Consider the following 12562-nt stretch of genomic DNA (forward strand, 5'->3'; position numbering starts at 1 on the left):
ATTAATGATTAGGATTGTCACTAATTTGCTGATTTTTAAATCGTTAAAAAAGAAATTTGCAAATCCGTTTTTTAATTATTATTCAAAATTAGATAGCTACATTAATCATTTTTAACTTGAATAACGTTCCTCCAATTACAAGCGATTTTTTCATGTAAAAATTTTCCATAAATTTATTGTAAAATTGGCGTAATTTGATTATTGAATTGTATAACTTATAACTTTAGAAGGCGATTTTTCCTCGAGAAGCGATTTATGTTAAAAAATTCGTCATTTCATATTTAATTTTTTAAATCATAAGATTGCAATTTCGATCGAGCCATTTTGCGACAAAACATGTGAAAAGTTTGTATCAATTTCGAAAATAGCGTTGCAGGGGCTACCAAGCGTAGAAAGGAGCCCATTTCGCAAGTATAAATTCGCTCGTCGCTGCGGCAAGAGGATTCACTATCCTACCTTGCTTAGCAGCGCGAGCACTGTTAGAGAAATAAAGCCTCAGCAATTTCCTGAGATAAATTTCTTATTCAGTGGTTAGCCTGCTAAGCTCCTATCCTATAGATATCTAAGCGCTCAACTCATGAGACTATCTCTCTCATGAGAAAAAAGCAGCCTTAGATATCTTCCTACCTAAAATACCTTTGCTGTTGAGAAATTAAATTGAGTAGTGGTTGCGGCGCTGTCGGGCCTCTCCCCGATAGATGCGATCACTCTCAATTGCATTTCGAGACAATTCATCGAGTTAGAAAGCCTTGTGGTTTGCTACTCGAAAGATTTTCATATATCATTTAGATTACACGCGTGTCAACTTCTTGCTTATCTCGGAGACGCGATTGCGAATTCAATACAAAGAGTCCGAACTATTGTTTTGATAACGCGAGATAGGCTCGAACGTTACATTATATTATTTAAATCTATGAAATGATTTATAATTTGTAGTACTGTAACAATTCAAGATAAAGATAATATCGAGGATGGAAGCTTAAAAGATCCTTTGGATTGCACAATTGACGATGTTTTCAATTTTGAAGATTCTTATAGTGATTAAGATTAACGAGGTTGTTATATATTCAAAATCTATGAGTCTCATGCTAGAGGTGAAATAGGTGGAACAAAAAAAAACAGATTATTTTATTTAAAAAAAAATAGTTTAGTAATAAAAATGTAATAAGCAGTTAATTGATTAAGTATATTTATATTTTTTGATTCGCTGAATCTGAACCTGAAGTAGAATCGCTTCGTAATACTCCGTTCATTTTTTAATCGCGAATTAGCCGTATTTTAAGGAGTATTTCGCATTAAAAATGATAACGGATCGTGGTAGGCCACTTCTGACTACGGAGTGGTGTTCAGCGGGAAAAATTACATTGAAATAATCTATATAATATGCTTGTTATGGATATTTTCTGTCTTGTGTGCTAAGATTATAGACTCGTTGAAAATGTTGATACTTTGACATAATTTTTTTTGTTCAAAAATAAACAAAAAAAAATTTTGAATGACAGGTTATTATTTGTTATTGAAAACGCTACAAAATGGCCTATTTACTTTTTAAAAAAAAATTACTGAACCATATTTGAAACTCGAAAAACTCTTTTTTCTTGAGAAAATTTGAACTTCGACCTTCATTTTGAAGGTCAAAAGTTTAAGTGATTCATACGCGACCATTTTTCCTTTATTCTACATTATTTCAGCTTTAAAATGCCGTTGGGTTCATTTCGCTAGGGGTATTGGTTCGTGATTTATTTCATTTTGGAGATTTGTTTCTGATTAGGAACACTGTGCGGCGCCATCGCAACAGAAAATATGCCATAAGGCAAAACAAAATAAAACGACGGAAGGCACTCTCTCCGGATAAATGTTAATCTTATACGTGTCCGCAAGTTTTTCGACCCACAAAAGACTGTAACTTTTATTCTTATAAAAGGCTTGATTTTTATTCACCGCATTACGTTCTTTCGTTTCCCTTTAATTTGACGGATCCGTTTCCTGAAATCTTTTAAAACAATTTTGTCTAGGGAATAGTGGAAATAAACATTAGTGTACGAACACCTAAGATAAAGCAAGTGTCACAAGTCAGATGACATAAGGTGAGTTCAACTCAATTGGAAAGGAGACATTGAAGCGAAAGTATCAATTGTAAAGGCGAATACACGTCTGCTCATACGTTATTAACGGAGCGGTGGTTGGCTCTGCATCGTGGGAGATAGTTCTTAGACAAACCCTAATTGCTTCAGTTAATCGACTCCGTTACATCAGATATATTTGGAAATCTTAAATTACCATTAGCTGCTATTTTAGAAATATTTCCTTTTATTATGCGTTGGTTGCAAGTTTTCCAAATGAAAATAGATTCATTATTGTTGATTATCGAAAACATAATCATTAATTTCTAAACGAACTGTAATTAATTTTGATTTTATTTTTTTTGTATCAAAATTAATTGCAGATCTTGAATAAAATACATTATCACAACATAAATATCGCACTTCAGAACCATTTGGTCTATCTTTAACAATATTATACACTAATATATTATACAACAAAATACTTTCTTTATCATTTTTATCGTTTTTAATTTTGATTAAAATTTGGTTAACAAAATTTGCGCTGTATCGATAAAGTTCGTATAATCTTAAATATTTTCTTTCTGTTCCGTTCATACAATTTTCCTTTTATTCGATACAAAGGATTTTCGCTAAGCAATTTGATTCTGTCATTATTCCCTTGTAACGGTGTACAACGGCCGTTTCCGCTTAGGATAGCTCCCGGTCGCCCGTAAAAGTTATTTTAAAGGGGAATTCGGGAGGCGCTAACGATTCCACGATTAAATGACGTACTAAGTAATAACGGGTCAATCGCATGAATTGGATTTAGAACACGGAGAACATATACAGGAGAATGAACAACCGATGGAATTATCGATGGAATATTTCTACCACAGTTGGTACATAAGCATGCTGTAACTGCAGATTTGACAATGCGATGGCATTTGAAAAAAAGTGAACTACATAAATTATTTTTATTTATATGAGGATCGTTCAATAAGTCCGTAACTTTAAATAAAAAAATACTATTTATTTAAATAATTCTAATTTATTTTCCAACATATTTCCCCTCTACCTCCACACATTTATTATAGCGGTGTTTAAGCTTTTTTATCCCGTCTGAAAAGTAATTTTTATCATAATCTTCGAAATGCTTATTTGTCGCAGTATATCCTTCGTCGTTGAATGAAAATCTTTTACCCGCAAGCCAAATTTTTATGTCAAAAAATAAAAAATAATTGGAAGGGGCCAAATTTGGAAAATAAAATGGATGAAAAAGTATTTCGTGGTGTAAATCAAATAATTTGGCCATTGCAATGGAACTTCTGTAAGCTGGTGCATTGTCATGGTGGAACAGAATTCTTTTTTTCGCCAGATGGCGTCTCTTTTCCTTCAGTATGGCATCAAATAAGTCAAATAAAATATTGAATTAGTGTAGTTGCAAGAAAAATATACACTTCATTGTTAGTCACTCAAAATAAGATTGCTATTCGAGAAAGGTTCGGATGTCCGTCACTACTTTGTACAAAGTAAGACAAAGAGGGGTGTCGAAAAGCAAGAGAGAGAGAGAGAGAGAGAAAGAAAGAGAGAGAGAGAGAGGGCCAGATTGATTGATTAGGCGTATATTTAACCCTGGGGTAGGTTTTAAGAAAAACAGAATGAAATACATGTTAAATTAAGACATTACAATAGGCCGTAAACAACAGTAACAAAATGAAAAATACCAAAAAGGTCAAACAGGCGAAACAAACAAAGCTAAATTAAATTCAAATCAAAAACTAGGCAATTAGAAATTGGACATAACATTACATTAATAAATATAACAAGTCGGCTATCAAATAAGAAATCGCAACAGACATAGGACACAGATTCAAGGCGATGTTCACGCGAAATAATATGACATACGGACGTAAATACAATAAGTCAGATATACGCAACGAGGTTCAAAGAAAGGATTAAGAAAACGGAAGGGATGTGAAAAACGAGGCAGTGACGGGAGGCAAAGTCGAGAAAAGACCAGGAAGGTCAAAGGACTTGAGAGAAATGAGGCAGGGAAGCTAGCAGCAAGGACTAAGGCCATCAGAGGCTAATATCACTGCAGGAATTAATTAATTATAGGAGAACAGCAAGTAAGATAAGGTGTGTTGAGGGAGAAAGCAAAGTACAAGGATTAGGGTGGCGCATTAAAGAGAGGAATGTTAAATTGAGGTAGCGTCCAGGAATTTGAAAGTAGTTGAAAGGAAGGGAGACTGGGGGATGGTTAAATAGAAGGGAATAATCAGTGAGAGACTCCGTTTCAACTGGATGGCAGAAAAGCTGTTGTCGAGTTGTATAGGGAAAAAAGCCAGGATTTAAGCTCACCATAACTCGCCATCGCAAAGTCGGTGATTAAAAGCTGGTTGAGCAAGTACATACCACAAATCGAACTGGATTGATTCCAGGCTTTTATACGTAGAGAAGGATAGGATAGGAGGGTTCCGAAAAGAGCGTTTGAGGTGTGAAGAGTTTGGGGATTGAAGATACGAGATCTGTCCGGAAAGTTCGGGCCTACCTTTGTATTTTCGTGCTAGCGTTATTCTTTATCATCTGGTGGGTGGCATCTTTCAAAGTAATCCTCACTTGATTGAATAACATGGTTTCATCGATGTTTCCACTTTTCAAAACAGTCCTGGAACTCACTTTTAGGGATAGCCTTAAGTATACTCGTCGCATTGTTTTCAACCGTTGTTTTCTCATTGAATAGGTGTCCTTTGAGTGGTTTTTTTAGTTTTGGAAACAGCCAAAAGTCACAAGGTGCTATGTCGGGACTGTATAAAGGTTGTCGAAGCAATGCGATATTGTGTTTGCTCAAAAACTGCTCCACAAGATTGGATGAATGCCCTGGCGCATTATCGTGATGGAGAAGCCAGTCACCACTTTCCCAAAAGTGCGGCCGTTTTCTTCTTACTGCATCACGCAAACATTTCAAAATTTGAACGTAGTATTCTTTATTGATTGTCTGACCTGTTGGTGCATATTCGTGATGTACAACACCTTCACAATCGAAAAAAACAATCAACATTGACTTAACATTGCTCCGACTTTGACGTGCTTTTTTTGGTCTTGGCGATTCAGAATGTTTCCATTGTGAAGATTGTTGTTTTGTTTCAGGATCATAACCATAAACTCGTGATTCATCACCTGTAATAATTTTTCTAAGCACATTATCATCATTATTCACCATTTTCAGATGTCCAGAGCGATTTCTAAGCGAATGTTCTTCTGCTCTGCTGTGAGTAATTTTGGGATGAATTTCGCACACACGCGTTTCATTCCTAAATTTTCAGTTAAAATTTCTGAAATAATAGTTTTTGGTATCCCAAGGTCTTCTTCTAGTTCTCGCACAGTCATATGACGATCTTGTTCGATTGCAAGTCGCACCCGCTCAATATTATCTACGGTTTTTGTCGTCGAAGGTCGGCCGGAACGAGAATCACTATCGACAGAAGTGCGACCATCCTTGAACCGTTTATACCACTCTTTTATTCGTGTTTTGCTCATACACTCGCTTCCGAAGACCTTTTGCATCATTTCAATAGTTTCCGAACTCGTTTTTCCGAATTGAAAGCAAAATTTGATGCAAATTCGTTGATCTTGTTTTTCAGTCATTTTTGACAATATCAAAATCCAACGAACGCGAAAAAGGCACTGTAAACAAAGACACGCTGCGCATGAACTATACATCCAGCAGGTGTCTGTAAGTAACCAATAGATTCATGAGGCTTTACTGTTGACGTTTCTGTCCGGTAGAGGTCGCTCGAACACTATGGCGCGAAGATATAAACGTAGGCCCGATACTTTCCGGGCAGACCTCGTATTTGGTAAGATAGCTGGGTTCAGAAGTGCAGATGGTATTGTATGCGTAATATTAGCGTATTGTTTTTCTGTGATTCAAGTGAGAGCCAACCCAGCCGGAGTCTATGGAAAGATACATAGGAATGAATGGAATAAAACCAATTGTAAACCTAACGCATGCCTTGTGGACTATTTGAAGGGCAGCTGTTCTAGATTTGTCTTAACCATGAAAAGCGATAGAGGCATAACTAAAATGAGGGAAAATGAGGGATTGAACATGGTATTTCTTAGTCGAAATGGCCAGGGACTTTTTATGAAATTTTGGTGCATTCAAATTGCAGTATACTTTTCTGAGGATGTCGGAAATATGATGTTTCTCAGTGGAAGGAAAATGATAGGGTTCGCCCAAAGATCTGTTAAGATTGTCTTAGCACCAAAGACGGTGTTGGAGAAAGGGATTGAGAAGTCATCGACTGTAATTAGTGGGAGGGAATAGAGATTAAGGGAGGAGGTGTAGTTTTCACTGCTGAGGATGATGACCTTCGTTTTAATGAGTTTCACCCGGAGAACATTCGTCGCAGCCCAATCCGCGACGGCCTACGTATCCAGCTGAACCCTAGTGAGGCCATAATGTATTTCTGATGGAAAACAATAAAAGTATATCTAGGTATCATCGGCATAAATGAGATGGCGGCAAAAATGAAGGACCTTAGGGAAGTCATTGATGAAGATGGCAAACAGAAGAGGACCAAGGACGCTTTCCTGAGGGACATCAGTGCAAGTGTGTAGCCAACGCGAGACAGGGGGTTCTTGTCAATGACAGCCTGCAACCTATCTGCCAGATAGCTAAAGAGCTAATGCAAGATCGACTCAGCCACATTGCAAGCCCTCACTTTGCGAACAAGCATATCATGAGTGATGCTGTCAAAGGCATTGGAAAAATCAAAAAGCACAAGAATAGTAAACTGGCATAATTCAATAGCATGTCTCACATCATCCAAAAGAGCGATAAGTGCGGTCTCGGTTGAGTTCCCCACCCGGAACCCAGCCTGCCTGTTGTCAAACATGTTGTGGGCCTCCAAATAGTTACTTATGCAGCAAAACGCTCAAGGACCTTGGAAGTTTTGGAAAGCTGGGCTATTGTCCTGGTATCAGAGGGAGACTGATTTTTTTGATTTTGGGTAGGGGTCGTATGAGGATGAGTTTCCAGGCAGAAGAAAAAGTGGAGGTGGCCATGGGATGATTAAAAGTGAGTGTGTCTGGCCCTTTTCTAAGTAGTCGATTTAGATGATTCCATACGCATCCCAGAAAACCGTGGCCATAATCTTGCCAGCTGACTACTTTACTGTCTTTGCCTTTTTTGGGGCTGGTTCTCCTGCGGTAATCCATTGTTTGGACTGTTCTTTGGTTTCAGGAGTGTAGTGGTATACCCATGTTCGTCTACAGTGACGAGTCGACGCCAAAAGTCTTCCGGATTACGACGTTGCGTGCCAAAGGAGCCTCAGAGGTGACCACGCGGTTTCGTTTGCTTTCAACAGTGAGCAAACGCGGCACCCATATTGCTGATATTTTTTTCATCCCTAATTTTTCATGCAAAATTGAAATAATTGTATCCTTTGATACCCCTGTGGCCTCAACTAATTCTCGCAATTTTAATCTTCTATCACTCAATACCATATCGTAGATTTTCTTGACCATTTCGGGCGTACTCACTTCTACGAAGCGTCCTGAGCGAGGTTCATCTTTTGTTATTTTATGGCCGCGTTTAAATTCATTTACCCAATTATAAACAGTCTTAAACACAGGAGCAGATTTGCCATGAACGGCATTCAATTCAACTCTGATTTCTTTTGGTGTAAGGCCTTTCAAATGAAAATGTTTTATCACCGCTCGAAACTCTGTTTTTTCCATTTTTCAAATAAACCAATAACTTTCTGTTCAACCAACGCTCACAAAAAAACGACTTAATGTATCGAGCTGAAACTTTATATGATATCTAGTAGTTAGTAGTATTACTTGCCAAAAACTTCATAATTTAAGCGTAACGATCGCCATCTCTTGGATTTTGTAAAGACTTATTGACCCCCCCTCGTATATTAGTGAAAGCATATTGTACTGTATTTTGACCTATTACTAACCTCGTTCTGATATTATTTTCATGCATAAATAATATACATACTCGGTGTATTTTAGCCGTGGGATGGTTCGTGGCTATCAAAGTTACTTCTTAAATAATTTGTGCACATGGTCACTGTTATAACATTTTCGGATTGTCGGTCGCATTTCCATTATATGACATTCATGGCGGGGAAGGTACGGCGCCAAAGTTTCAGATACGAATGGTACTCATTCGTAGAGGGCGACTCCCGCGCTGCTCGCTTAAGTATTGAGCCGGTTTTGCAATTGATTGTTGCCTGACCCAGAGTACATGTGCTACAACGCTATGGGGCTAAACAGCTAGTAGCACAGTTGGGCGTTTTCAGCCACTCAACACGTGCGGAGTAGCTGCAGCGGGCATTTTAATCATGCGGTGCCTTGATACCTACGTGCGTAGACTCATGTACAGTAGTTGCCTATTTAATATGCTATAATCGATGGGTAAAATCGGTGCGCGAATGGGGCTGCAGGGCAAGTCTATTTGTGTTTTTTTGGATTTTTCCTTTCTTTTTATAGTGCTTTTTTTATTTTCTTCTGTAAGCTGTACGATTTTCAAGTGGTAATGATACTGTAAACGGGGTTATGTACCACACCCAAATCAAAATTGATGATGGTATACGCAACATGGAACACGGCTGCGCAATCTATTTTAGATAAAATTGACGCATGTGCAGCGTGATCTAGGACTATCTGTGCGATCACTGGCATGTGTTCTAGGTGCCGAAATAACCTGTTCTCCTTCCCCCACTATTACCGTTGTCTTTCGCTTTTCTTAGGATTGTGGCTATCACGTCATGCCCCTCGCTCGTTCGTACATCTCCAATTGTGGATTTGTACGTCCGATACCTGGGCATAGAGCTGAAGTTGTAGCACTTTAGAGTGCACGTATTAAAAGTTCTACCATTGGGATTAGTGGAATACTTATTAGAGCAAGGGTTGAGTACGGAGGGAAAGTTGGCGATACTCAAGGATTATGTATGGTAATCGCGGTATCTTCACAGTGTCATGACAGTAGCACAATCCGATGGAACTTTCCTTTACTCTACCGATTTTCTGTTGGATCTTCTCAAAGCGAGATGGAGAATTCAGGATTCGACTAAAGTTTACGTACCACGGTGCGTTTGAACCAAAATTAAATAAAATGACCTTACACCTTGGATTTTCTTTTTGTTTATGATTATATAGAGGCCCTAGATAACAAAAAAAGATAAATTCAAATGATCCATAGAGGGCTTTTTGAAAAAATTGATTTCGTTTTTTTTTACGTTTTACTAACTTAATAACGGAATTTTTGTTAAAAAAATTTTTTTTTAATTATTTCTAGTTATATTTATTCATTGAGCGTGTTGTATCAGTCTAAACTATAGTTCTGCATGTAATAATAATTTTTAAAAAATCAAATAACGCTACGAAATTTGACGAAAAAAATGTTAATAATAATAAATACACAAAAAATAATTTAGAAAGTTACAGTTAGTATATTGTTTCAAATATGCAATGCATTGTAATTGCAACCTGCGCGCATAAGCTTAGTAGGATAGTCCGGGTGATTTACAGCAATTTTGTTTTTTGCCCATGTAATTTTAAATTCGGAATGTAACTGACTCCATCGTCTGTTTGCCATAACAACCAAGTCTAGATCTTGATTTATTACAAAATTGCTGTACGTAAAAGAAAACTGCATGAACTTTGGATGTTATGCTAACACCTAAGGATATATAACTTTCTCTGAAAGTTCTCATGCATGTTTTATATTTTTTTTCCAAGTGCCATTCCAAAATAGGCATAGACAACATATTTAAAGTCATCAAATGCCTTAACATATTTCAGCACAGCTATATTTGAAAAGCGCCGTAGAATATGTATATTTTCTAATAGTTTTTTACATGAATTGCCCTTAAATCCGAAACTACCGTATGTTATTTCACGTGAACGTGATAAGCATCGGCCCAGGCTTGCGCTTCAATTTCGCATTCTCTCATTATGTCCGTGTATAAAGTATTTACTACACTCAGCATTAAATGAAGTTCAAGCGGTGGAATGCTATCCAAAAATGTTTTATTTGCAGCAGTTATGATTATCGGGGGGTGGACACAATTGAAATGGATTACACTTTCAATCGAGATTCACCATGAGTTAAAGCTGTATGCGGCTTTTTTAATAACTATGCCGACAGTCACGATCGCTTCATGCCTACTTAGTAGTCTGAAGCCTTACGATTGTTTGTTTACATCTGAAGGTACGATGCGGTGATAAAGTTCGTATTATCATACTGGATTTTCACAAGCTATAAAAATTTGGACTACTTCAAAAATACGTAGCATGAAGTACATCCTTTTAAACACTACATTTTATAGTGCATCATTATATGCTGTAAATCATCCGGACTATTCTATTTATTATTTTTAATATTTATTTCCTCAAATTTTGTAGTGTTATTTGATTTTTTCATTTAGAATTACATGCAAAACTATTATTTAGACTAGTACAACTTGCTCAATAAATAAATACAACTATAAATATTAACAAAAATTTTTTTTAACAAAAATTCCGTCATTATTGAAGTTAGAAAAAATTAAAAGAAAAAACAAATTCAATTTTTTCAAAAAACCATCTTTGGATCATTTTATTTAATTTTGGTTCAAACGCACTGTGATATATAGTTTAAGCGTTTTAACGCCGCTTTTCAACTTTATGATCAACAAAATTATATCATATTGACTTGATTTTAAGGAAGATGCTTTCAATTGTTTCTAATACTGCTAATTATCGTTCAATTATTTTCATAATATAAGTCTAAAGCTATTAATATCTTCTTTGTATCATCCAAATCGTATGTCTCTCTAGAAAGTTACTTCTAAACGACCAATATTTCTAATATTGACAACATTAAGTGTTAAGTCGAAATATTTATTAATGTGTCCATTAAAATATTTTTCTATTAAATTCAAAAAAATTTTTGTTTAAGTCTAAACAGTACCTTCTTTTATTACATACAATTACTGTATCTCTTAGTGACTGCTCTAATCCATCGATCGAGTGTAGCGTTGAACCTCGCGAGAACCTTTGGTGCTACCTCCACGATCATTTCTTCTATCACGTTCTATGTTTTCTTAAAGAGTGGATTATTTCTTTAAATAAATCTCATAGTTTGATGATTCCTTCAATCAAAACTTGACGTCTGTTCACAGTAAATTTTTTTTGTAATTTTAAGAAAAATTGAAATTTTCTTGGACAATCACATATTTTTTGTCGCCTGACAAAATTTGGTTTGTAATGGAGCAATCCTGTTATTTAGTTTAGACTCTAACCGTACGTTTCGCATACTATTTTGAAAAAAACTGAATTCTATGCAAAATATAATAAAACATCAATAATAATTATTATAATCTTTCAGCTCCTCACGGTACTCATGTTGCTTCTATTGCTGCTGGTCACTTTCCGGATAATAAAGAATTAAATGGTATAGCACCAGGTGCTCAGATTATTTCTTTAACTATTGGCGATGCTAGATTAAATACAATGGAAACTGGTAGTGCAGTTGTAAGAGCAATGATAAAGGTGATGTCATATAAAGAGAAAGTACATGTTATCAATATGAGCTATGGAGAACGGGCTCATTGGTCGAATGCAGGAAGAATTGGCGAACTAATGAATGAAGTGAGTGATACATTTGGAGTTACATGGGTGACATCTGCTGGTAATCAAGGTCCTGCTCTGTGTACGATAAGTATGTATATTTTATCGGCTGTGAATAAAAATTCAAATACTTATAATAATTTTTAATAATACGCAAAACTGTAGATACACCTCCAGATATAAACTCAAATTGTATTATTGGAGTTGGTGCCTATGTTTCTCCTGATATGATGATGGCTGAGTATTCATTAAGAGAAAAATTGCCAGGAATGCCTTACACTTGGTCATCCCGAGGTCCTTTGATTGATGGTGGATTAGGTGTGAGTGTATGTGCACCAGGTGGTGCCATTACGAGCGTACCCAATTTTACTTTGAGAAAGTGCCAACTATTAAATGGAACAAGTATGGCAAGTCCACATGTAGCTGGTGTCGTAGGTAAAGAATTTCCATAAGAATATGTAATATCTACGAGATAAAAAGATTTTCTCGTATATATTACGTAAAGTAATAATAAATCTTTTCTTTTATTATAATATTATTTTTAGCAATTCTGGTATCTGGACTTATACAAAAACAATTGAAATTTTCGCCTTACAGTATAAAACGTGCCCTCGAAAATACGGCACATTTTGTTACTACGCTCGATCCTTTTGCACAGGGCGCTGGGTTAGTTCAAGTGGAGCAGGCTTTTGATAACCTTGTTGCAACAGCGAACAGCTCTGAGCGAGATATTAGATTTGCAATAAACTGTGGACCACACAATGCAAAAGGGATTCATTTAAGAGCAGGTGTTATAGATCGTGCTAAAGATTATGCTATCACTATAGAGCCAATTTTCATGGATACTGACAGCATTGGTTAGTCGAACAATATTGTATAATTTTGTG

General features: G+C 36.3%; 1 protein-coding gene across 3 annotated transcripts in view; it reads left to right on the top strand.

The window, feature by feature from the left end:
* The window catches only part of LOC131671514 (tripeptidyl-peptidase 2), a 250352-nt gene that overhangs the window by 58861 nt on the left and 178929 nt on the right, over positions 1–12562 (top strand). For all 3 annotated transcript variants that reach the window (XM_058948008.1, XM_058947988.1, XM_058947999.1), the window contains 3 exons: positions 11434–11766; positions 11841–12110; positions 12221–12532. In XM_058948008.1, the coding sequence (XP_058803991.1) occupies positions 11434–11766; positions 11841–12110; positions 12221–12532 (915 nt within the window). The remainder of the gene's footprint in view (positions 1–11433; positions 11767–11840; positions 12111–12220; positions 12533–12562) is intronic.

The sequence above is a fragment of the Phymastichus coffea genome, unplaced genomic scaffold, assembly GCF_024137745.1.
Source record: "Phymastichus coffea isolate CEN01 unplaced genomic scaffold, Cenicafe_Pcof_1.1 PCOF00010, whole genome shotgun sequence".
NCBI classification, from domain to species: Eukaryota; Metazoa; Arthropoda; class Insecta; order Hymenoptera; family Eulophidae; genus Phymastichus; species Phymastichus coffea.